We start from the raw sequence: 27,366 nt of genomic DNA, 5'->3' as shown, positions 1-27,366 counted from the left end.
GTTAAAAGTGAGAGATTGCAACAAGAAAATAATCTGGGTATACACAGCTGAGTTTTTCAGGGAATTCAAAAACATGCAAACAGTGTGGGTATACACAAATTAAACACCTTCAATCACTGGTTACTCTCAGTGAGAGTTTGAGGGAATACAAACACTGGTATACACAGCAATTACACACCTTCAATCACACACCTTCAATCACTGGTTACACTTGGTGACACCTTCAATCACTGGTTACACTCTCGGTGAGAGTTTGAGGGAATGCAAACACTGGTATACACAGCAATTACACACCTTCAATCACACACCTTCAATCACTGGTTACACTTGGTGACACCTTCAATCACTGGTTACACTCTCGGTGAGAGTTTGAGGGAATGCAAACACTGGTATACACAGCAATTACACACCTTCAATCACTGGTTACACTTTGTGACACTTTTTCAGGGAATTCACATACAAAAAAAAGGGGGTTTACACAAAATATTACACACCTTCAATCACTGGTTACACTCGGTGAGAGATAAGGAAATGTAGACATGCAAACACTTAATCATTTTCTTAATACTTGCAGATCCACTTAATAATGAAGAGGCACCAAAAAAGCAGCAGACACGGCCAGCCAGACCGCAGAAGGGATGTTCAAAGAGAGCGCAGCAGAGAGGAACGGCGAGAGCGCAGCAGAGACGAACACCCAGGCCGCGGCAGAGTACAGGCAACAATTAGTTTCCCTGTAAGTATGAAGGCCTGAAAGCTTATTATGATCCTTTGTATAGTAGCTTAACAATTGTCTTTATACTTGCAGATCACTTCAGCAAGCACCACCAGCCAGGTCGCAGCGGAGACGGTGAGGCAGGCCGCAGCGGAGACGGTCGGACAGGCCGCAGCGGAGATGGTCGGACAGGCCGCAGCAGAGACGGCCAGCCAACCTTTATTTTCCTTGTAAGTATAAAGGCCTGAAAGCTTATTATGATCCTTTGTATAGTAGCTTAACAAGTGTCTTTATACTTGCAGATCACTTCAGGAAGCACCGCAGCTGCCAACGCAGCTGCCAACGCAGCTGCCCCAAACCATAATGTCTTCTCCTGAAAGCTCCCCCTCACATCATCAGCGAGCTGAGGTAAAAAAATTTTATTTTTTTATTTAAAATAATTTTTTTTTGGTTAAAAACACTATCCATGTATTATGTTTTAACAGGAAGATGATTCAGAGGAGCTTCCAGGGGGAGACGTGCAGGGTGGAGAGACGCAAGGAGGGGGTGCGCAGAGTGTAAGTTTAGCACATACACAGATACATAATGCTACACCCAACACAAACATTCATCACAGTGCACACACAATAACTACGCATCCATCCAAACAAATTTTTTTTTTTTTGTTTACCACAGTCTTCAGAATCCGGTGCCCGCACTAGAGTGACTCCCAGGACATCCCAGGGTCATCAAGGTGATGCATCTGTTGGTCGGCAAAAGGTAAGTAACCCTATTTGGATAATTGTTTAAATGAACATCATGTGTTTAAATAGAATGTAATTTTTTTGTTTTGTTTTGTTTTTTAATCTTCACAGGTTTCACAGCGTGCTCCCCGGAGATTTATGGATGAGGGGATCATTATTGATACTGACGAACTCATCCGTGAGGTGGAAAACTGGGAGCCGCTGTGGAACATGGCAAACCGTCTACACGCCGACCAACCAACCACCCGACGGCTCTGGGATGAGGTCTGTTCTTCAGTTATTGAGAACTGGGAGGAACTCAATGCAAGGGACAGGGAATTTGTGCGTAAGTATTACAACTTCAGTAACTTATATTCCAGCATGTGAAGTGTCGAATACTAAACCCCTTTTTTTTTTTTTGCTTCACAGGTGACAGGGTTATCATACGGTGGCGGTCGCTCCGGGATCGCTTCAAGAGGGACTACAACAAAGAGATTCAGACCCCGAGTGGATCGGGAGGACGCCGACAACCCCAGTACAAAAACTACAAAGCCCTGGCGTTCCTGCGATCAACAATGGTGTGCAGAAGGTAAATATTCCCCAAACCATTTTTGTAGTAGAAATGTTTAACCAAATTTTTTTCCAGCAGACTTAAATTAAATATCAATATTTTTAATATACACTTTTTCTCCTTTTTTTTTAGCACCATCTGCAGCACTCGGGAGTCTGCATCAGAGTTGCGTCCCTCTGGAGTGATCCCTAGTGAGACCGCCCCCGGTGACCACATCAAGGTATCCGACCCCTCTCTACCTACCCTCTTGTCTCATCCCTCTATCCCCTCCACCAGCACTGGAGCAGCAGGGCAGACTTCATCACATGAAGCTGCTGGTGACGACTTGTTCCCTGTTCCCCACCCCTCAGACACTGCCGCAACATCTCGACCAACTTTTGGTTCTGGCCGGCAGCGTCTGAGGAGTCAGGAAAGGATGACCTTGTCTGACTATTTGAGTCTAAACTCATCTGTCCAGCACGGTTTCCACACTTATGGAGAACGGTTATCTTCTGGGTTGACCATGATCAATCAAAGTATCATGGAACTCAGAAGATACATGGAACAGATGAATTTAGAATCAAACCAGACACCGAGACATACCTTTTTTCAATCTGTTGTCCGGCAAATGGAAGGTTTAAGTACTCACCAGCAGATGCGTGTGATGCAAGCCTGTCAGAATGCTCTAGTGGAAGTGCTTGCTGAAGCATCTCATCCTCCCCCTGTCCATCCTCCCCCTGTCCATCCTCCCCCATCCATCCTCCCTCTGTCCATCCTCCCTCTGTCCATCCTTCCCCTGTCTATCCTTCCACAGTCCATCCTTCCCCCGTCCATCCTTCCACCACCATCCATCATACAGCCGTCCCTCCTCCTACCACTCCCTCTCCTTTCTCTAGTTCCCCATTCCATTCTTCCCAGTACCTTCCTTCCCCATTGCATTATACCCCAATGCCCTCACCATACCCACCCCCACATACACCTTCAATGTACCCACAAACCTCGTCTGTCCATCCACTCCCGTCCCAACCACATGTGTTAAACCCCCCTTCCACTTCTGGTCCTCACCAACTCCCTCCCCAGTCCTCTACCCCCCCCTCGATGTGGTCGACCCTGTTAACCCCTCCAATACTATCTCCACCCAACATTATCACACTCTGTGATGTTTTGTTATCCAAAATGTTTTGTTATAAAAAAAAAAAAAAAAAAAAAAAAAATTACAACAATTGGTAACACTGGTAAAACTTTATGCTTGGTACCAAATCAAATGGTAACAATGCTTGGGAAAACCAAACACTTGGTAAAATTTCAGTTAAAAAAAAAAAAGTTACTCACAATTGGTATAGAAAATTATATCATGTCATCTTGCCAGTCCAGTTGTCCCTCTGGTGTCACAAAATAGTCTGCAAAGGTGTCCCTGATTCTTGCCACTGAGCCAGTACTCCGAAAAGTTTGCTGCTCATAATCCCACAAGGTGGTTTCAGACAGATTTTCATCGATGGAAACTGGTTCCTTTGAAAGGACAAAATTGTGCAGGATTACACAGGCCTTCACCACCTCATCCACAATCTCTGTTTTCATTTTCATGGCCGTTAACAGGACTCTCCATTTGGCAGTTAAAATTCCAAATGCGCACTCCACCACTCTGCGCGCTCTGGTTAACCGATAGTTATAGATTCTTTTCCGGTGTGTTAATCCACGACTACCATATGGTTTGAGTAGGTGTTTAGAAAGCTGAAAAGCATCGTCGCCAACGCACACAAAAGGCATTGGTGGGCCTGTTGTTCCAGGGAGTGGTCTTGGAGGTGGGAAGTCAAAATTGTCTCCATACAAGCGACGGCCCATGGTGGAAATCTTGAATACCTGAGAGTCATTAGAATGACCGTATGCACCGATGTCCACGGCAATGAATTTGCAGTTTGCATCCGAAATGGCCATAAGCACAATAGAAAAGTATTTCTTATAGTTGTAAAACTGTGAACCAGATCCCATAGGTTTCACAATCCTGATATGCTTGCCATCCACGGCACCGATGCAGTTTGGAAACTGGCAGATTTGTTGAAACTTGTCGGCAATCTCCAGCCACCTCTCCTGTGTTGGCTCTGGGATGTATTCCTCCTGTAGAGAATCCCACAATGCCTGGCAAGTCTGTTGTACAATTCCAGCAATAGTTGAAATCCCAATCCGGAACTGGGAATGGAGGGAGGTGAAGGATTCTCCAGTTGCCAGGAATCTGTTAAAAAAATGGAAAAAAAGTAAAATTAATACAAACTACAAGCCATAACATAACAATAAAATCCTGCAGAATCTGAAACATTTTAAAAGGTAGATAACTTACCGAAGGGTCACCATCAAACGCTCCGCTGGTGATATAGAAAACCGCATGTAGGTGTCCCTTCTCCGGATTTGTACTCCAACACGATCCACCAATATCTCAAAGAATTCCAGCCTCATGCGCACGTAGTTGAAGAACTTGTCCGGATTATCCCTCAATTCCAGGTACAATGTGGAAAAAACGCCACGGGTGAACCTCTGCGCATTAATGGGATGAATCCACTGGTGCCGTCTCCTCATACGCAGGATTCACAATCTTCTTTTCTCCCTCTCGAGAGCAATAATTGCCAACCGATTCAAGTGAAGATCCAATTACACACAGAAGCTGTCAATACTCGCAATAACTCCTTCCAGACTCGCACTAACTCCTTCCATCGCTGCCACTAGCTCTAAAACCTTTCAAAGAAATTGTATCACAACACCTTAGATATATTTCTCCCTAGTTTCCAGTATCCAATCACATTTGAGAGCATTTTCCAAGAGCGAATCATATTTTGGAGCATCCCATTTTGGAGGAGTGGAAAAACGGATCCGCAAGACAACGGATCCAACGGATGTGGAAAACGGATGCCAACGGATGAAACGGATCCGTTTTGTTAAGGATCCACACTAAAACCGTTATAGCGGATCCTTAAAAAAACGGATCCGTTCCATCAGCTTGCATCCGTTTTTACACATTTTTTGCGGATCCGCCATTTTCAAATTTTGGCGGATTTTGACTGATGGCAAAAAACTGAAGTGTGAAAGAGGCCTTACTTGTGTTTTTGATGCGTTTCCACTGTGGAAATGGACTAAAGGCGCCTGTGTGGTTTTTACCTGTGGATTTTCATCTAATGCAAATCTATGGGGAAAATCCGCACAAAAAACTCAGCATTCCTGCAAGAGAAATTGACATGTTGCAGATTTGAAACACGGACCGCAGCTCAGTTTATGCTGAGTAAATAAAAAGCACAGCAGGTAGATTTCCCTTCCACTTTGCTGTAAGCTTTAAGGCACTGCGTTTTTCTCCTGTCTGCATTACCAAGCTGATCTGTTTTTTTAGGACCTAGCTGCTTCTGCTCCCTCCAGGCATCTGGTGATCACATTATCGCTGGAACCAGAGGAGGAAGCACTCTCAGTGTTCCCTAAACTGCACATATGGTGTGTGTTCAGTGCTGTGCATACAGCGGTCAAGAAGGCAGAGATGGCAATAAACATCTCTGCCTCATCTATAAAGAGTTGGGCTGTGTTTGACAGCTGACTTCTCTATCCTGCAGCTGTACAATCTCTGCAATGATGTTTGGTCATTGCAGAGCAGTATGCGTACTGCCCTAACATTTAAAGCTGTTGAGCAATCCAGAAGAAGTGAAATGGTTCTCTAAAGGGCCTGTCACACTAAGCAATATCGCTAGCAATATCGCTATAACGTCACTGGTTTTGTGACGTTATAGCGATATTGCTAGCGATCTCGCTATGTCTGATACTTACCTCCGACCGCTCCCCCGCTGGTTATCGCTGATCGCGCGAGAACGTCCTGGACTGTTTCTCGTCGTCAGCTTCCTGCTGGGTTTCCTGTGGCGCCGATGAGCGACGCGTGGACACGGGCGGGAGGACGTCAGGATCGCCTCGTCTGACAGGTAAGTAATGACCCCGACCGCTGCAATGTCGCTGGTGAGATCTGCCTGTGTGGCAGCTCACTAGCGACCACTTAGCGATGCACCAGCGATCCTGACTGCGTCATATCGCTGGTCGGGATTGCTAGTGCATCGTTAAATGTGACAGTACCTTAAGACCTGATGAGTCTGGTGTATTTATTTTAAAAATCAAATGCCAGAAAGGCTGTATAATCCTTTCTGAAAGGCTAAACTCATTTTCTGCCTACTTAGCCTAAATAGCTAATTGTCTCTCCTGCTGAGATCTCACAAGGCTCAATATAAACTGTAGGTGTTAAATAGGCTTTGTCATGGAAATTGAATACATTTGGACTAATGAGCTCACTCACTCTTTAAATCAGACCTGTCATCAGGTCAAAGGTGGCCAGGTTTTTGTTTGAACATAGGGAAAGATTTTCAGTCAACTGGAGTGGAGTAGAGTGACACACCAGACAAGACCGGTCTATTCCAATGCTACACATCCAGCTTTCCAAACTATGCTTTGGCAGAAATTCTGCAGCCTGTAGTTCAGGCATCATGAATCTAAAGACAAGATCCCTTTGAGAAGACAATCTTTCATATATCGGGATGATGGTAAATAATTTCAACATCCTTAGATCATTGTAAACAGGATCTGATAGAACGTGATCAGGCCAGGAATACGGAGTGCATTTTTGTATGGTGCAGCTGAGCGCCGGCAACAGCCTAATGCTATAAAATAATCGTTACATTAAATGCGTTGTCTGTTCACTGCGAGGACACTCTAGGTGATGGTGACAGGAATGGCAAGTGCGTGCCCACAAGTACGTAGTTTGCATACATGCAATCCATCACTTGCCAACTAGTTGGGCGCGGCCTTGCTCAATGCAAGTCTATTCGGAATATGGCCAGAACTATTCAAATCACATACTTTATAGTCCCATGACCGACCACTCGTTCCCTGTACTAAAAAATAATTATGGATTATAGGGTTCTCCTGCGTAAGAAGCAAAGTATGTAGTCACACTATGTTACTGAAGACAACTAAATTGTGACAGTGTACGATGCACACACTGTCATGACTCCTTGACATGACTGTCACGACATATGCTGTTTGCATGCTTGTATTCAAATACCGGCTTTTTCTCAATTCTCCTCTATCGAGAGAAGATTTATGTGACTGTTCAGCATGAGGCGACAAATATTCAAATCAGAAAATTCAATTAAACGGGTTATCCAGAACTTTGGTTATTTTTTTCTATGGGGCTAAGAACTTACAGGCAGGTAGATGTTAACTACCTGCCTCTTCTGCCTGGTGACTATCTCTGCTGGATCATCACAGTCTGTGACGGCTTCTCAAGACAATTCTCATGCTTCCAGTGATGTGACCTTTTCTTTGGATCTGCTTCAACTGTGGGGAGCCGGCTGACAATCAGCATGACGTTGGCCGTGTCACCATCTCGGCAGAGCAGACCAGAAGAGAAGAAGCTACTAAGTTGACGTGACGTGAAAAAAAGCAGGAGAGTCATCACTTGAGTGTGCATGGATCATTGCTAGGCAGAACAGCCAGATAACTGCCAAATACCTGCCTGTAAGTTCTTGGCCCCATAGAAAGAAATAACTGAAGTCCCGGATAACCCCTCTAAGGCTACTTTCACACATCAGGTTTTCGGCGTCAGGCGCGATCCGGCGTCGTGCCGGAACGCCGGATCCGGCAAATGTTTCGTAAAACCGGATGTGACGGATCCGGTTTTCTGCCGGATCCGTCTTTTTCTTGACAGACAAAACCGGATCCGTCTCATCCGGTTCATCCGTTTTTCTATCCGTTTTTCGACGGATTACGCCGGATCCGGTTTTTAAAATTGACCCTTGTGGCCTTCCGAACGGGATTGGCTACTGGAAAACTATATATAGCATGTTCCTACAGCCCTTCTTTGACAGGTTGTAGAGGAGAAAGTGCAGGTTGGAGAGAAGAGCAAGTACTGGTGAAGATGGATGTTGTCATTGGAAATATTTTGAAGAATTTGGCGGATTTTATAGCGGAGGCGAATCGTTTGAGGGTGATTATTCTGGAGAAGGAGAGAGCGAGACAGCAGTGCATCAGGCATCGTAGACGACGTTTGTGGATCCACCCCATCACAGCCAAGAGAATGACGCGTGGGGTCTATTCTACACTCTGCATGGACCTTCGACGAAACCCGGATAAATTTTTTGGATATGTTAGGATGAAAATGGAGAATTTTGATTACTTGGTGGAGCGCATTGCACACCTCATAAGAAAAGCGGACACCTATTGCCGCTTCTCTGTTTCACCCGCAGAGCGTCTGATGGTGACTTTAAGGTAAGCCACATTTATTGGATATGCTCGCATCAGAGCACACTTTCACTGCAATCTTGTTGGTGGTAGTTTGTATCTCCAAGTGTTATAGGTCAGTTTTGGTATGTAATGCTGTGATTTAAAACTAATTTATTGTTTTTTAATTCCCCACAGATTTCTTGCAACTGGAGAATCCCTTTCGTCACTGCATTTCCAGTACAGACTCGGGATTTCCACCATATCTGGAATTGTGAAGTACACATGCCGTGCACTGTGGGACTCCTTAGCTGAAGAGTTGTTACCAGAGCCCACAACAGAGAGGTGGATTGAAATTGCTGACAAGTTTCAACAGATATGTCAGTTTCCAAACTGCTTGGGCGCTGTGGACGGGAAACATATCCGCATTGTAAAGCCAGCTGGATCGGGATCGGAATATTTCAATTACAAGAAATATTTTTCAATTGTCCTCATGGCCATCGCTGACGCGGAATATAAATTTATTGCGGTTGATATTGGGGCCTATGGCCGCTCCAATGACTCTCAAGTTTTTAAACTGTCTGCCATGGGGCATAAACTGTATGGAAACACCTTCCAGTTCCCACCACCTAGACCGCTGCCGCAAACATCTGGTCCACCTATGCCATTTGTCTGTGTAGGGGATGAAGCCTTCCAGCTGTCAGAACACCTTTTGAAACCGTACTCTAGTAGACGATTGACAAGACCAAAACGCATTTTTAATTACCGCCTCACAAGAGCAAGAAGAATGGTTGAATGTACCTTTGGTATTCTGACAGCCAAATGGCGGGTCCTATTGACTGCGATCAACCTCAAGACAGAAACTGTGGACGAGGTGATCAAAGCGTGCGTGGTACTCCACAATTTTGTTATCTGCAAGGAACCCATTTCCATTGAGGACACCTCTGAAGAAACCACCTTGCAAGATTACCATGACATTACCACTAGAAGTTCTGTGACGGTTTCAGTAATGAGGGACAATTTTGCACTATACTTTATGTCACCTCAAGGCAGAGTACACTGGCAGGATGACAGAGTGTGAAAGATTTGTGCCCTAACCAAACTTGTGTACCTTCTGGACCAACAGTATATACCTTTGCCAACCAAAGTTGGCTATCTTGTCATGGTCTTACTATTTTTAGCTTTAGGCCACAGGTGTGTACCTGGTTGTGTTTTATGCTAAGTATTTCACCTTTTAACAAAAGTTGTGTACATTGTTAGGAAATCACCAACAATAAACACAACTTTTTAGGTGAAATACTTTGCTTCAAACACAACCAGGAACACAACTGTGGCAAAAAGCTAAAATTTACCCACAGTTATATACCTAGTTTTGAATACCATTTCACCTTTTAAATACCCTGTATTTAACCTTTTTCGCCGCAGAAAGAAATGACAGACAACAAGTGTAAAATAATTTAACTTTTATTGAAAAATGTTTTTTTTAGTAAACTTTTTTAAAATTTTAATCAACTTGTTTAATAAAGCTTTGAAACCATAAAACTGGTCATTTTTATTTAAATACACACATTATAAATCTGTGTAGTGTGTGGTGGAAATACTGCTGGAGGGGCTGCGGGACACTTCGACACTGGGAGTGTGGAGAGAGGACTGGGATCGTGGTGGGGAAAGAACAGTTAGAGGTGAAGGTGTGGAAAAAACTACAGAATGGGTGGACATGTGGGAAGCAGAAGAGGTGGTGGGTGGTGGAGTGGAGGGTTGGGCAGGGACTGTAGGAGCAGATGATGTTGATGGCAAGTTGTATGGGGAAGGAGTTTGGTATGGGGCAGGTTGCTGGAAGTGGGGAGATGTCTGGTATGGGGCAGGTTGCTGGAAGTGGGGAGATGTCTGGTACGGGGCAGGTTGCTGGAAGTGGGGAGATGTCTGGTACGGGGCAGGTTGCTGGAAGTGGGGAGATGTCTGGTACGGGGCAGGTTGCTGGAAGTGGGGAGATGTCTGGTACTGGGGAGGTTGCTGGTACTGGGGAGTTTGCAGGTACTGGGGAGGTTGCTGGTACTGGGGAGGTTGCTGGTGCTGGGGAGGTTGCTGGTGCTGGGGCGGTTGCTGGTGCTGGCGAGGTTGCTGGTGCTGGGGAGGTGGATGGTGCTGGGGAGGTGGATGGTATGTAATAGGAGGGGGAGGATGGAAAGTGGCTGGAGGGGGTGTAGATGTAATAGGAGGGGGAGGATGGAAAGTGGCTGGAGGGGGTGTAGATGTAATAGGAGGGGGAGAATGGAAAGTGGCTGGAGGGGGTGCAGGTGGAGGAACTACTGTGGTGGGAGGAGGAGGTTGGGAGGTAACTTGCTGGAGAGCAGCGTGGCATGAATGCATTACATGCATCTTCTGGGCAGGAGAGAGCGTTTCCATGCGCTCCACAACAGACCTGAAAAAGGTGTGGTTTGGCGAAGATCTTGCTTCTGAATGCATGGTTTGCAGAAGTGTCTTCACCTCCAGAATGCTGGAGTTGATCTGCTGATAGCCTGCGGAGATTTGCTCTGACAAGACTTTTAGACAGTTCTGGAAAGATGCATTCAGATGCAAGAACTCTGGCGCATAAGTCTTTTCCTGACCCCTCTGCCGCTGCCGCCCAGTACCCGCAGGTGTACTAGAGGTGGCAGGGGCAGAAGGGTGGGGTAAAGGGAAAGCGATCTCCTCACCAGCAGCTTCATGTAATGTAGGCGGCCACGATGCTCCTGTGCTGGTGGATGGGACAGATGGGTCGAATGTGTGGGAAGGCTGGGAAGGTGCAGATGTACCGGGGCGGTCGAAGTGTCCCTCGTGCAGGCTCCCGAGTGCTGCTCACCGTGCTGTGGAATAAAGAGAAAAAAAAACAATTAAAATACTGACATGGTATGGCCCTGGCTGAAAAAAAAAATTTACATCTAACATTTTTTTTCACATGTGGTGTGTAATATTTACCTTCTAGTGACCATTGTTTCCCGGAGGAACGACAGGGCTTCTGCGTACTTGTACTTGCTCCTGCGTCCTCCAGATCCACTCGGGGCCCGCATCTCTTTATTGAACTCCTCTTGAAACGATCCCTCACAGACCGCCACCGATTCACAATTCTGTTCCCTGAAACGAGAAAGGACAAAGTGGTTAGTATACAACATCAGTGTTTCCCAAACTCCAGTCCTCATGGTCCCCAGGGGTCATGTTTTCAGGATTTCCATAGTAAATAGAAATCCTGAACACATGATCCGTGGGGACCACGAGGACTGGAGTTCGTGAAACACTGGTTAACATCAAGCAACCGGTACTGTATATACTTACGCTCTTTAATCTGGGCCCGAACATCGAGGTCCTCCCAGCGGCCCACAAGGAGCGAACAGATTTCCTCCCAGAGTCGTCGGGTAACGATAAGGTCAGCGTGGCGGCGGTCAGCCATATTCCAGAGCGGCTCCCTTTCTCTGACGAGATCGATGAGGTGGTCCACATCGAGTCATCCATCCTCACCGTCAGAGTCGGGAGCACGCTGTGAAGGCTGTTAAAGAAAAAGACAAAAATAACATAATTAGCCTCCACAAAAGAAATGAAATAAAAAGTGCAAAAAAACAAAGCAAAAATATTTATACTTACACGCTGGTGACCGCCGCGTTGCTGTCGCCGACGACCCTGGGAGGCACTGCGAGGACCTCTTGGCCGAGCACCAGATTGGGAAGACTAGAGAAGAAAACAAAAAATGTTATGTCTTTGGATGTAGGCATTTGTTTGCTGTGTGTGGTCTGCAGAACATTGTTTTCTATGTGTTGTGTGTAGTGTGATGTTGTGTTTCTGCGTTTGATGCAAAAAACTTACCAATTGTGAGCCCACTACAGGTGTCTGTCCACCCCTTCCTTCTTCTTCTGGGAGCTCCTCTTCATCTTGTGAATCCTGTTTTGAAATAAAAGGCAATGAATAGACATATATTACAGAGATGATGGATTTTGGAAATAAAAACTTACCGTCAAACGCTGACGATGCGAGGGAGGGCTCCCAGAAGATGATGTGCTGTCTTCCTGGTGGCCACACTCCATGCCTGTGGGTGGTGTTCCAGCTGCTGCCATTGCTGCTGCTGCTGCTGCATCTATTGGGCGGCTGTTGAATAAAGAGAAACAAAGGGCCAATGAATATCTTGATATTCAATAGCCCTAGTTTGGAGGAATGGGGGATTTGATAATTACCGTCTCTCATCTGCTGCTGGCCTCCCCTCCTCAGCATGTTCCATTTGCTGCTCCATTTGGGGTGGTGGTGGTGCTGATGGTGCTGCAGTGGTCTCCTGCCTTCTCCTGCTGCGCTTGGTTGCTTTCTTGGGTGGCATGTTGGGTGTGGCTGTGGGTCCCACTGTCTTGCTTTTATATATGTCTTGTGGGCAGAGCTACTGAGCATGCTCAGACCAAAAAAACCGGATCCGGCCACTGGATCCGGCTTTCGCCGGATCAGGCGCATTGCGGCGCTCATAGGCTTTCATTGTGTGAAAAAGCCGGACGCGCCGGATCCGGCGTGTCCGGCTTTTTCGCCGGAGACAAAAAACGTTACAGTAGCCGTTTTTTCCAGACGCCGGATCGCGACACATTGCCGGATCCGGCGAAAACCGGATGAAACGCATGGCCATCCGGCGCGATCCGGTGCAAATGCAAGTCAATGGGGGGAAACCGGATCCGGCATTGCATTTCGCCGGATCCGGTTTCTGTCAAAAGCGCCGGATCGCGCCTGACGGCGAAAACCTGATGTGTGAAAGAGGCCTAAGACTGTAGAATTTTTAGCCTGCCTTATGATATATTAGAACAGGTAGATGCAAATCAGAAGAAATGGCCTACTAAAAAGTGATTTTAATACAAATAAATAATGCTATAAAGCCACGCTGTGTCAAGACTTCACAGCCTGCCAACTCCAGCAGCTAGCAATCCGCACTCAGTATGCAGGTCCTAACAACAGACATGTTGTAGGCTTTAATTGGTGCGGTACAGCAAGGATGTGTATACAGGATATAGGTTCCGTACAGCAGCAGGGGCAAGCGTGCCGCTATGAAATCTCTACTCAGGCTGCAGGGGGCTAGGAAGACCTGGGCTTAGAACTTACAGTACAAATAAGGAAGAAGTAATTAATCAAGAACATGACAGGCTTACCTATTGCTTGACTTTACCTCGAACGAGCAGGAAACTTTGATTCATTCCGGAGACAAATTTCAAATAATCTTATTATAGTGCAAATCAAAATATGATCATCTTTACTAAATATTAAGAAGATAATTTTTTAAACATATTTCTAGGAGTTTTCGAACAACATTGATCTATCCTTTGCGTGTACCTGTCATGTCATCAGAATATTAGGTAAATACAGAGTCTGGTAGCTCTTTTTTATTATTATATGCCTACTGGTTTTTCGAGCACATATAGTGGATATAAAAAATCTACACACCTCTATTAAAATGCCAGGACTTTGTCATGCAAAAAATATCATAGCAAGAAGAATTATTTCAGAACTTTTACCACCTTTAATGTCCCCCATAATCTGTACCAGGCACCTGTATACTGCTAATTCAACTCGACATATCACTGGTAGCTCTGCTATATCAGAGTCTACTCTGCTGTTACGCTGTAAGCTATGCATTAGACTCCGTGGCAAACTCAACTATAACACTGACTTAGTGCTATGTCACTAAGTTAACTCTGCCACACTGTTTGTCCAGTCCTGCTTTGTGGTCTACACCTACGGTCTTTCTTGTGGTCAACACCTCTATAAAGCTTGTTGCTCTTCACACAAATCTGCTGCATCGTCATATCCGATCCGGTGATTACAGGTGGCTCATGTTGATGTTCTACACCACAGCTTCTGTGGTTCCATTTGGCCTTCCCTGATGTAACAAAGTTATCTATCTGTTCAGTTTCACAACTCCTCATCGAGGTCTAGGGCTACAAGGATCCACATCACTAGGTGAGACATAACACACTGGAGTGGAGGCAATGAAATTATAAGAAGTTTAACTACTTTTTTTATTGTCATACAGAATTTTAACACATTGTAACTACACAGGAGTTCATATATCCTATGAACAAACTTGAGTTTACCAAAGGAATTGGGAACATTTTTCAGAATCTTTTGGGATAGATCACCCTTCACTCCAGTACAGTTCATTTCCCCCCATACAGTATTCTAGATTGGTCTAAAATGCTACTTACAGCGATATCATAAGTCATGCTTGATATTTTTACAAATCCTGTTCACACAGAGCATAATAATATCCAAGTACTTCCTCCTTTAATCTCCTATTGTCCTTTGATACTATTTTGTCTTATGTTACAAATAAAACTGAAAAGTATATATATTTTCTCTACCTGTCCCAGAAGCTCCATCATCTCTCCTTCTCCTCCTCTCTTTTTTGTGTCTGGCTATGAGACTACTAGCTGAAGCATTGATCACAGAAATATTTTAATATAAGAGTCACTTTTTGTTCGCTATACTTCTCTATTTAAAAGTAATCTGTCACCTATTTTTTGGCATATCAGTTGCCGGCACCGCCATCAGGAGCTTATCTACAGCATTCTGTAATGCTGTAGATAAGCCCCAGATGTAACCTGAAAGAAAAGAAAAATGAGTTATATTATACTCACCCAGGGGCGGGCCGGGTCCGATGGGTGTCGTGTTCCGGTCCGGCGCCTCTCATTTTTTAGAAATGACGTCCTCTTTTTTGCTTCCCGTCATGGCTCCGGCACAGGCGTATTGCTCTGCCCTGTTGAGGGTAGAGCAGAATCCTGCAGTGCGCAGGCCCCGGACCTCTCTGACCTGGTCTGGCGCCTGCGCATTGCAGTAGTCTGCTCTGCCCTCAACAGGGCAGAGCATTACGCCTGCGCCGGAGCCGCGACGGGAAGTAAAGAAGAGGACGTCATCGGTAGAAGATGGGAGGTGCCGGACCAGACCGTGACACCCATCGGACCCGGACCGCCCATGGGTGAGTATAATATAACTCGTTTTTCTTCTCTTTCAGATTACATCCGGGAATAATCTAAAGCATTACAGAATGATGTAGATAAGCCCCTGATGGCGGTGCCGGCAGCTTATATGCCAAAAATAGGTGACAGATTCCCTTTAAATAGAGAAGTTTTAGCGAATAAAAAGTGACTCTTACATTAAAATATTTCTGTGATCAATGTGAAGGGGAAGAACTTCCTTGATTGTATGATATTCCAGACTGATTACATCTTACAGCATTACATTTATCAGTCCGTCTCTTTCATAATGGACAGTATTAATAAAACCGTTTATATACAGCATCTATTTTTCAACTATTCTATTAATGCAAAACACAAGTAACCCTGTAGTTATAACTGGGGCACATGGTTCCAAGGGAGTTGGTGCCTTCACCGTGCCTCCCTACTCAGGTTTCAAACAGCAAATGTCTTGGGCTGTGCCAGATTCTACAGGAAATAACTCTCCATCTTTGCAGCTTTAGGAGGGCATGTTTCCTGTGGAAAAAGTCAGTATTCTCTCTCTTGTTTTATTTTTCGTTCATCACTTTATATGTGATTTATACATACAGGAACAAAAAAGGAACCTACCTGTTGGAAAACATCTGCTCCTTCATCATAATCCACAATGGTGAAGAAAAGTTTGTTGGAAAATGCAGAGGAATATCGCCAAGAATTTGCAAGTACTTGATACTCTTCATTTGCTTGTCTGTCAAAGAGAATGTTATATTCAGTACAATATCCTTTAAAGGAGTATATTTAGGATTACCTACAAGATAATGTTTTGGGTTTTTTTGGTTTAAAAAACAAACAAATATATATAGTGGGGAAAAAAGTATTTAGTCAGCCACCAATTGTGCAAGGTCTCCTACTTAAAGAGATGAGAGAGGCCTGTAATTGACATCATAGGTAGACCACAACTATGAGAGTCAAAATGAGAAAACAAATCTAGAAAATCACCTTGTCTGATTTGGCAAGATTTATTTGTATAGTATGGTGGAAAATAAGCATTAACAAAATTTTATCTCAATATTTTGTTATACAGTGGGGAAAAAAAGTATTTAGTCAGTCAGCAATAGTGCAAGTTCCACCACTTAAAAAGATGAGAGGCGTCTGTAATTTACATCATAGGTAGACCTCAACTATGGGAGACAAAATGAGAAAAAAAAATCCAGAAAATCACATTGTCTGTTTTGTTTTCATTTTATTTGCATATTATGGTGGAAAATAAGTATTTGGTCAGAAACAAGCAATCAAGATTTCTGGCTCTCACAGACCTGTAACTTCTTCTTTAAGAGTCTCCTCTTTCCTCCACTCATTACCTGTAGTAATGGCACCTGTTTAAACTTGTTATCAGTATAAAAAGACACCTGTGCACACCCTCAAACAGTCTGACTCCAAACTCCACTATGGTGAAGACCAAAGATCTGTCAAAGGACACCAGAAACAAAATTGTAGCCCTGCACCAGGCTGGGAAGACTGAATCTGCAATAGCCAACCAGCTTGGAGTGAAGAAATCAACTGTGGGAGCAATAATTAGAAAATGGAAGACATACAAGACCACTGATAATCTCCCTCGATCTGGTGCTCCACGCAAAATCCCACCCCGTGGGGTCAGAATGATCACAAGAACGGTGAGCAAAAATCCCAGAACCACGCGGGGGGACCTAGTGAATGAACTGCAGAGAGCTGGGACCAATGTAACAAGGCCTACCATAAGTAACACACTACGCCACCATGGACTCAGATCCTGCAGTGCCAGACGTGTCCCACTGCTTAAGCCTGTCCATGTCCGGGCCCGTCTGAAGTTTGCTAGAGAGCATTTGGATGATCCAGAGGAGTTTTGGGAGAATGTCCTATGGTCTGATGAAACCAAACTGGAACTGTTTGGTAGAAACACAACTTGTCGTGTTTGGAGGAAAAAGAATACTGAGTTGCATCCATCAAACACCATACCTACTGTAAAGCATGGTGGTGGAAACATCATGCTTTGGGGCTGTTTCTCTGCAAAGGGGCCAGGACGACTGATCCGGGTACATGAAAGAATGAATGGGGCCATGTATCGTGAGATTTTGAGTGCAAACCTCCTTCCATCAGCAAGGGCATTGAAGATGAAACGTGGCTGGGTCTTTCAACATGACAATGATCCAAAGCACACCGCCAGGGCAACGAAGGAGTGGCTTCATAAGAAGCATTTCAAGGTCCTGGAGTGGCCTAGCCAGTCTCCAGATCTCAACCCTATAGAAAACTTTTGGAGGGAGTTGAAAGTCCATGTTGCCAAGCGAAAAGCCAAAAACATCACTGCTCTAGAGGAGATCTGCATGGAGGAATGGGCCAACATACCAACAACAGTGTGTGGCAACCTTGTGAAGACTTACAGAAAACGTTTGACCTCTGTCATTGCCAACAAAGGATATATCACAAAGTATTGAGATGAAATTTTGTTTCTGACCAAATACTTATTTTCCACCATAATATGCAAATTAAATGAAAACAAAACAGACAATGTGATTTTCTGGATTTTTTTTTCTCAGTTTGTCTCCCATAGTTGAGGTCTACCTATGATGTAAATTACAGACGCCTCTCATCTTTTTAAGTGGTGGAACTTGCACTATTGCTGACTGACTAAATACTTTTTTTCCCCACTGTATATCCTTTTTTGGCAATGACAGAGGTCAAATGCTTTCTGTAAGTCTTCACAAGGTTGGCACACACTGTGGGTGGTATTTTGGTCCATTCCTCCATGCAGATCTCCTCTAGAGCAGTGATGTTTTGGGCCTGTTGATGGGCAACCTGGATTTTCAAATTCCCTCCAAAGGTTTTCTATGGGATTGAGATCTGGAGACTGGATAGGTCACTCCAGGACCCTCATATGCTTCTTACAAAGCCACTCCTTCATTGCCCTGGAGGTGTGCTTGCAATCATTATCATGCTGAAAGATCCATCCATGTTTCATCTTCAATGCCCTTGCTGATGGAAAGAGGTTAGCACTCAAAATCTCATGATACATGGCCCCATTCATTCTTTCATGTAAACGGACCAATCATCCTGGTCCCTTTGCAGAAAAACAGCCCCAAAGCATGATATTGCCACTCGCATGCTTCACAGTAGGTAAGGTGTTCTTTGGATGCAACTCACCATTCTGTCTCCTCCAAACATGACGAGTTTTGCTTCCACCAAACAGATTTATTTTGGTTTCATCAGACATATGACATTCTCCCAATTCTCTTCTTTATAATCCAATTGCTCTCTAGCAAACTTCAGACTGGCCCGGACATGTACTGGCTTAAGCAGGGGGACACGTCTGGCACAGCAGGATCTGAGTTCCTGGTGACGTAGTGTGTTACTGATGGTAGCCTTTGTTACAGTGGTCCAAGCTCTATACAGGTCATTCACTAAGTCCCCCCGTGTGACTTTGCTCACCGTTCTTGTGATCATTTTGACCCCACAGGGTGAGATATTGCGTGGAGCCCCAGATTGAGGGAGATTATCAGTGGTCTTGTATGTCTTCCATTTTCTTATTATTGCTCCCACAGTTGATTTCATCACACCAAGCTGCTTGCCTATTGCAGATTCAGTCTTCCCAGCCTGCTGCAGGTCTACAATTTTGTTTTTGGTGTCCTTTGACAGCTCTTTGGTCTTCTCCATAGTGGAGTTTGTACTGATAACAAGATCAAACAGGTGCCATTACTACAGGTAATGAGTGGAGGACAGAGGAACCTATTAAAGAAGGAGTTACAGGTCTGTGAGAGCCAGAAATCTTCCATGTTTTAGGTGACCAAATACTTATTTTCCACCATAATTTGAAAAATAAATCTTTCCAAATCAGACAAGGTGATGTTCTGGATTTGTTTTCTCATTTTGACTCTCATAGTTGTGGTCTACCTATGATGTCAATTACAGGCCTCTCTAATCTTTTTCAGTGGGAGAACTTGCACAATTAGTGGCTGATTAAATACTTTTTTCCCCACTGTATTTATTTATTTTCCTCACTTACATAGCACCATTAATTCCAAAGCACTTTATAGACATTATAATCACTGTCCCCATTAGGACTCGTCATCTAGATCCAGCATATCTTTGGAGACAGAAATGTCCAAGGACTCATAGTAAGGGGGCTTTACACATAGCGATATCGTTAGCAATATCGCTAAAGCGTCACCGATTTTGTGACGCAGCAGCGATATTGCTAGCAATATCGCTACATGTGATACTTACCTCCAACCGGCTCCCCCGCTGGTTATCGATGATTGCGTGAGATCGTCTTGGTCCATTTCTCGTCCTCGGCTTCCTGCTGGTGCCGACGAGCGAGACATGGATGCAGGCGGAAGACGGACACCCTCGCCGCGTCTGAAATCTAAGTGCAACCGCCGAGCAACACTGCGTCGCTAGTGAGATCTGCCTGTTTGGCAGCTCACTAGCGACCATTTAGCGATGCACCAGCGATTCTGACCGGGTCATATCGTGGTCGGGATCGCTGGTGCATCGCTAAATGTAAAGGGGCCTTTACACCCAGATGTTAATTTATTTATTATGAAGACACTCTATAGATCTTGGCAGATTTATAAAAAAATCAATCATGTTGGACATGGCAGAAGACCATACAAATCAGGTAGGGGACAATGTGAAAAAGTGATGTGTATGCAATGTGCCAAATTAAAATAGGTTTCCACTACAAGTGAGTTATGGAGCCCCATGGTCACCACTCCGTGGTCACTTCTAAATGTTGACATTTCAAAACATCTGGCTTATGTTCTAGATCAACTTAAAGGAAGCTATAGAAACCAACCTACATACAACTAGAAGTTTCCACTCGATTTGGATCAGCTGTTTTAGGGTTCATGACCATGTTCTATGCAGAGGAAGGGTAGTTGTAGGTTGTGAAAGGCCTTTGTATGTAATTATAAGGGAACATGTTTTTCCTTGGGTAGATTGACAAGCTGGAGAAGGAAAGCTAAATAGGCTATGTGACCTGAATCATGTGGAAAGCTTTATTAAAGGGGTGCATAATGGAAAACTAAACCTCCGTACACTGTTTAATGGCCACTCCTGGTTATTGCAACGGCTAGTAAACAGTGTACAGAGATGTGGTGTCCCACTCCATACATGGTTTACATCCAGCCATGGCTGGGGAGAGAGCAACTGATCAGTGTGGGAGCCGTGTATTAGACACTCAAAGATCTTATATAGATAACCTGTCTCAAGTATAGCTCATCAATATACAAATACTGTTAAACCCCTTTAAAAGGTTTATGCTGACCTAAAGGGGTGGCTAACCCTAATAGGCTGCACTGCAGACCCCCCTTATTATTATTCTTGGACAAACTATAGCCTCTATATGCCTAAGCATCCAGCTGATCTATTTGGCTACAGAGAAGACTATGCAATAGAAATACATAAAACTCACGCAGTTATATCTTGAGAAAATCTTGTCTTTCTGATACTTTGTATAAGCAAACAACACAATTTTGGGACTCTTTAGAGACAAATATACAGTAATGATGTCTTTATTTAATGAATAAAATGAAAAAAAAACAACAATTTTAATAATGATATTGCATTTTATTCATGAAAGAAAATGTAACAGTAACTAGGAAAGCAGTTAAGCCCCTTAGGGCCAAATCCAAATTTTGAACATTCTGAAGCTAGGTTATATACGGCAATCGACAGCAATGGGTCTATTGGGAGAGATAATGGGCCCATTTTTCAAGGTAGAAAGAGATTATGAAATAAAAAAGTAAAGAGCTCTAAAGTGAAGTGAAACTAAGCTGTTTGTTCAAGGCACTTCCTAATAGGATTTTCTGTGCTGAATATCTATAAGCCGGAGCTTGGCAAGGTCAATAAAAGTATGTCATAGGAACTAAAAGTTCCAATAAAAATAGAAAGTTATATAAATGTATACACTCTATAATATATGGTTTATTACGAGCATAAATTTGATATTACTATTTAAAATGAAAGTTCTCACTTCTTTGTCTTAAAGGGGTGGCCTGATCTTCAGTCTTTCAGAGTGCAACATTCTACATCCCGTCTTCTTCTTGCTGGGAGCAGCACACTCTTAAAAATAGACAATTCACACCAGTGGCATAGTCTGAACGATGCTATGTGCTGTTTCCAAACAGCTTTCCCTCTACAGCATGGTAGTAGCTGCTACACATTGGCTTTGGCTCAGAATGGCTTCACCACCTTCCCCTATGGCCACTGCTCTCTGCTGTGCCCACATCGGGTTTTACAAGTAGTCTGGTGTACTCCTGTGACACAATCTGCCTAGGTCTATTTAAGGCCTACTAACACACATGCTTGTATTTGGGTATTAAGACTTTTAGTCCTGTTTGTTTGGCTGTGCACCTTCATCTTCTCCTGGCCTGCCCTGCCTGTGCTGTTTTGCACTTTCCTGGCTGTGACCACCAGTGATCTAAAGCCCCCGTTACACACTGCGATATCGCTAGCAATATCGCTGTAAAGTCACCGATTTTGTGATTTTTTTGCTCCCCCACTGGTTATCGCTGATCGCGCGAGAAGCTCCTGGACCATTCCTCGTCGGTCACTTCCTGCGGTGCTTCCTGTGGCGCCGACGAGCGACGCATGGAGCCGGGCGGGAGGACACAGGATCGCTGCGTCTGACAGGTAAGTAGTGATCCCCGTCCCCAGCGATGTCGCTGGTGAGATCTGCCTGTGTGGCAGCTCACTAGCGACCACCTAGCGATGCACCAGCGATCCTGACCACGTCATATCGCTGGTCGGGATCGCTGGTGCATCGCTAGGTGTAACGGTACCCTTAGTCTTCATTCCAAATGTGCCTCCCTCCCTGCTGCTGCATCGAAGCTCGGGATACATGTGCCCACCTGGAGCTGGGGATCCACCTCACAAGGTCAGCCATACAGTGGCGCTGGAACACTAAAACTTGATGGATCCAGGAATTTGGCCAGCATGAGAGCAAGGATTATAAGGCTACTCTTCTTGCATAGGATGCCAGTCACTCAGAAGAGACCCATAGCCTAGCAGCAAGTAATCATCTATAGAATTAAAAATCCCTTCATTTTTGAGAGCAGAGGGGATTTTTTAAAAATAAAGTTGTTTTTTTAACAAGCACCTTGCAACTTTAACCATTTAAAGAACATGAGAGACGCAACCCCTTTAATGAAATTTGCTGCAAAATAATAGAAGCAAGAAAGCCGAAACATGAGACATTTCAGGACAAAAATGTGTCACAAATGATCTTCCTATTGAAATTTAATTGCGTATTGACAAGTCTAAAAGTTGCTGTGTGCAGATACTCCAAGGCTATTTGCACACACTGAGCTTTTCACATGAGTATTTGTAAGCCAAACTCAGAAGTGTAACAATCAGAGGAAAAGTACAATAGAAACACGTCACCACTTCTGTATTTATCACCCACTCCTGGTATTGGCTTAGAAATACTGAGGTAAAAACTCACCAAATACTCTAAGTGTGCACATGGCCCAACTTTTTTTTCTAATATCACACTTCTCTATCCAGCTGCTCCTACAGGAATGATAATAACTTTGGCTGGCTTTCTATTGCTGGTAATCATTGAATTTTCATCATCAACGTCCTGTTAGCAAATCATTACAACAATGAGAAGCCCATTCCCAGCGTGCCTCACACGTGACGTCAGCGGCACGCTCACCGGAAGCCGAGGTTCACTCATGGATCGGCGGTCAGCAGGCAGAGGAGGGAGAGTGGTGCAGTGGCCACAGAAGAGTCACTGGACCTATGACTGCGCCGCCCCACGCCCGCATGTACATCGAGGCCTCACAGGACCCACGGATGGCGCTTCCACCACCTGAAGGCCGGCATACAGGCACCCTGCCTGTCCCAGTGCAGGGACAGGCGTGAGTGAGTGGAGAAGAAATGGTCTTCCAACCACCGGTTTTCACTATGAGGGTCCCCAACAGGACAGGAAACCCAACTTAAAGTAAGGGAGAGGTACCGCTCTTTTATTTTCAGTAGTTTTCCTGTCCTGGCTGGGCGGATCCCTCTCTCAGGTGTGCTGTCTTGGGTGAAGGGAAAACAATTCTATTAAGCTGATGGCATGCAATTAATCTTCAGGTTAATAGCTTTCTGACCCTGTGTGGAACCAGCAATGAGAGCCCCACTGCCAGGAGGAAATTGACTTTATTCCCGCCTGCAGCGTTGGACTTCCGAGTCATAGTGTTGGCTATATATAGGCAGCTATAACCGCACCCAGCACTAACTGACAACTGACTATCATTAGAGCTGGCTGTTAGTCAGTGCCAGGGGCACATATACAGCCACCACTCCATATACAGAGCGGTGTCTGAAGCCATACCGATGCCACCCCGTGTGAATGAAAGATGAAGGCTGCTGGTGGAATAAAATTAATTTCCTCCTGGCAACGTTAAACTTCCAGTCTTACAGGTGGATAGAGATTGGCAGCTATAACCACACCCGGCACTAACTGACAACTGACTATCCTTAGAGCTGGCTGTCAGTCAGGGCTGGGGGCATGTATACAGCCATCAATTTCGATACACAGAGCGGTGACTGAAGCCGTGTCGGTGCCACCCCCTGTGAATGGAAGACAAAGGCTGCTGGTGATATAAAATTAATTTCCTACTGTTAACCTTATTTTACATGACAAGTTCCCTTTAAGTCACACATCAAACTCGCTAATTCATTTCTATGTGTCATTGAGAAAAAAAACAGACAGCACTTGGATGCCATCTGTGTGCTGTCCATTTCACTTACTTTTTCCATTTTTCACTTACTAGTAAGAAATGCTTAAGAAAATTCCATCTTTTTTTCCTCTACGGGAAAAACTGATTAAACTGATGGTAAAAACTGACAGTGACCAAACATTGCTGAAAAACTAATCAAAAATACTGACCAAAATTGACGAGAAAAATCACTTACGTCTGAATGAGGCCTTAGGTGAATTTACCTTTAAACATGAAGACAATGGAAAACCTTTGCAGCAAACTTGGGGCCACATGAGAAAACCCAAGACAAAAGTAAGAAGACCACCACAAATTAAAATGAGCTACATTCTTCTGGAATCTTTATCTGTTCTATTGAATAGGTTTCTAGAACCGTGGGGTCAAAAAGGGGAAAGGTCCTTTTCTGTAGCTTAAGAGAATAAGTACATATTCAAGGAAAATCGGGAATCAGGAAAAAATATTCACCAAGAAATGTTTGTATCAAGAGAGGAGCATAGTCAAGAGAAGATGATATACAGTTATATGTGCATGCAGCCCCATGTGCAGTCACTTAGGCTGTGGAGTGATGGCTGGGGAATATTGGGACGTTAATACTGACCTCACATGGCTTCCTGCTGCAAAGGTAGCATGGATGGAAGCAAACAACAAGTGAACTGCGTCTTTACATTTCTTTGCATAGTTACTGCTAGTTTTAGACAAAGTTGGACACTGGGCAAAAATAAAACCTTGGGCCCCAAATGCTAAAATATTGCATGATGACAAACACAACTGCCGATTTCAGACCATTAAATGAACGCCGGTAGGTTAAATTCAAGCTATTGAACATTTGTTTACAGACCACTTTACACAGGCTGAAGAAGAAAAGAATTATGGGGGCAAAACATTACCCAATATAAAATTCAGTTCCCATACAGTATATTGCCAGAAGCATGTCCTGTTTACACGAGGCGATGTGTTGCCAAGCTAATGATTTTTATGCCAGCATAAGGCTGGGGTCACACTGCGTTATGGCCGTCCGTTAGACGGACTGCATTACACCGCGGTATAACGCGGTGTAAAGCAGTCCATTAATGCTGCCATTGACCCCCATTATGTGGTGCATCGCGACGCAAGCCGTAAAGTGGCACGTGTTTGCGATATGACGTCATTCACTGACGGAGCCTCGGACGTGGGCTGCAGCGTCTGAGGCTCTGCCACCGTTAGCGCTGATGAATCCGGATGGATTTTTTTTATTTGCTTGTGTGACCCTAGCTTTAGTCATATAACCTGATCATCAAAGTCTTTCTACACTTCTGATATTGGAAACTGCACTGATAATGCAGAATGCAGAACTGTCATTATCATTGCAGTTTCTGGCTTGCAAAGGATGTGGACTCATTAGGGAATATTGGCCTTGTGCAAATCCCCAGTTTGTTCCCCTTCTACTATCCCCAACAATGACCTTGACTGTCAAGGGTCACCATAAATTATTCACTACCTGCCAACCCGCACACCTGTATTAACAATTAATGAAGTTAAAAAAATATATAACAAAACTCTCCTCCCAAAAAGTTTTCTACTTTCTGAATCCACAAATACTAATGTTAGACAACGTGATCGACGTCAACACGCTACCCAGTCTTTAAAGGGGTTGTCTTAACTTTTTAAATGGGTAAAAATTGTAAAGTGCTTGTGAAAACAAGAAACTTTGTTATTTACTTACAATTAAGAAATCTCCATTCTAAAACACAGAGGGGGGGTTTTCATTTTACTGTTTACTGCATATTAAAGGGAATCTGTCACCTCAAATTGGCGGGCTATGTAAATGCCCTGTGTCTGGTCCGATGGGCGGTGTTTCGTCTTCTTTCCTCCACCCCATCCTTCTCCGCTGTCCGCAATATTTTCGTAAAATTTGAGTAGGTGTTCTCCATAGTTCACGCGTGTGCAATACAATCTTGCCTCGCGCACACGCAGTATGCTTTGCCCAACTGCGGGCAAAGCCAAAAAGCATTACTGCGCATGCACCGGCGCACTATGTCCCGGAACACAGCGAAATATTTACGAGACATAGTGCGCTGGCTCATGCGCAGTAATGCTTTTTGGCTTTGCCCACAGTTGGGCAAAGCATAGTGCGCATGCACGAGGCAAGATTGCATTGAGCACGTGCGAACTATGGAGGACACCTACTCAAATTCCTGAAAATATTGCGGACAGTGGGAAAGGATGGGGTGGAGGAAAGAAGACGAAACACCGCCTATCGGACCGGACACAGGGCATTTACATAGCCCGCCATTTTGAGGTGACAGATTCCCTTTAACGGACACGGAGTTGGCTAGTTTTTGGCAAGAAGTTCGGAACTCATTAGCTGATTGCGGAAGAGCTTGCAAAGGCTACTTTGCAACTTCAGTGGTATGGCACGCATCCAATACTGCCTCTGTATGCAGGATTGGGGAGCACACAGTTGAGGCCACCTGTACAGTCATGCCACTGGTCGGACCTGTCAGGCATCAGGATCACCCCTCATTCTGGAAAGTAGGAAGCCAGGAGGCTGAAGACCGGTGCACTCCTTGAGATAGAAAATACAAACAAATTTTAAAGGAGTTGTGCGAAAGATTAAATTGGGGCTCCCTCACACAACTCCTATTAACTAATTAGTACTAGTAGCCCTTGCCTCTAGAAGGCTGTATAGGTCCATTGTACTGATAATCATGGCTAGATGCAGTTGTACCACCAAATAAGTAGCTGCACTCCAAGGGCCAGGCATGATGATTTGTAACAAAAATCTGTCTAAAGGATTTTGTTTCTTATATAGTGTGATCAATTTGTGGATTATTGGATAATTTTAATATCCTAACTTGGTGAAAACAGATGCTACTCACATAGGAGAGAAGAGCATAACTCTTACACGCTCCTTGTTATTTGCAGCATTGAGCTGCTCCAGTCTCCAATCAGCTTAGAAATCATGAAATCTTAGAATAGCAGAAAAGTCCTTAGCGCACAAAGATCAATATGTGAAAGCAGTAACATCATTGGAATACTTTATATCAGAATAGAAGTTTGCCTGCGACTGCTGCATGAGAGATTATTGTACAAGTGGAGGCGAGGCTATTAGGACATACCATTGCACAATACCAACCACCCTGGTATCAGAGACTTCAGTTTCCAGATACTCCATTTACATCATGAACACAATGTAATAAACAAGACATTTAAAAAAAATACCTATAAAGTACTTTTGCGGTTTATCGTATTTCTTTGGATAACCGCCATATACTTTATGTTTATAATCACACAAGACAGTTTCTGACATTTATTCAAAATACGGTAACAAGGAAAATTGAGTTGCTGTAGAGAAGTACTAGATGGGGATGTATTTATTTAATTAGGACCTACCATCAAAAAAGTTTTATTAACCCCTTAACGACCAGAGGTATTTTTGTTTTTGCATTTTTATTTTTCGCTCCCCTTCTTCCCAGAGCCA

General features: G+C 44.2%; 1 protein-coding gene across 3 annotated transcripts in view; it reads right to left on the bottom strand.

The window, feature by feature from the left end:
• Nucleotides 1-27,366, bottom strand: part of TUSC3 (tumor suppressor candidate 3) — a 523,143-nt gene that overhangs the window by 174,532 nt on the left and 321,245 nt on the right. For all 3 annotated transcript variants that reach the window (XM_073583599.1, XM_073583600.1, XM_073583601.1), the window contains exon 3: nucleotides 15,796-15,913. In XM_073583599.1, the coding sequence (XP_073439700.1) occupies nucleotides 15,796-15,913 (118 nt within the window). The remainder of the gene's footprint in view (nucleotides 1-15,795; nucleotides 15,914-27,366) is intronic.

Source organism: Dendrobates tinctorius, unplaced genomic scaffold (assembly GCF_039654945.1).
Source record: "Dendrobates tinctorius isolate UK_male_01 unplaced genomic scaffold, ASM3965494v1 ptg000079l, whole genome shotgun sequence".
NCBI lineage: Eukaryota > Metazoa > Chordata > Amphibia > Anura > Dendrobatidae > Dendrobates > Dendrobates tinctorius.
This window is presented reverse-complemented; position numbering and strand designations above follow the sequence as displayed.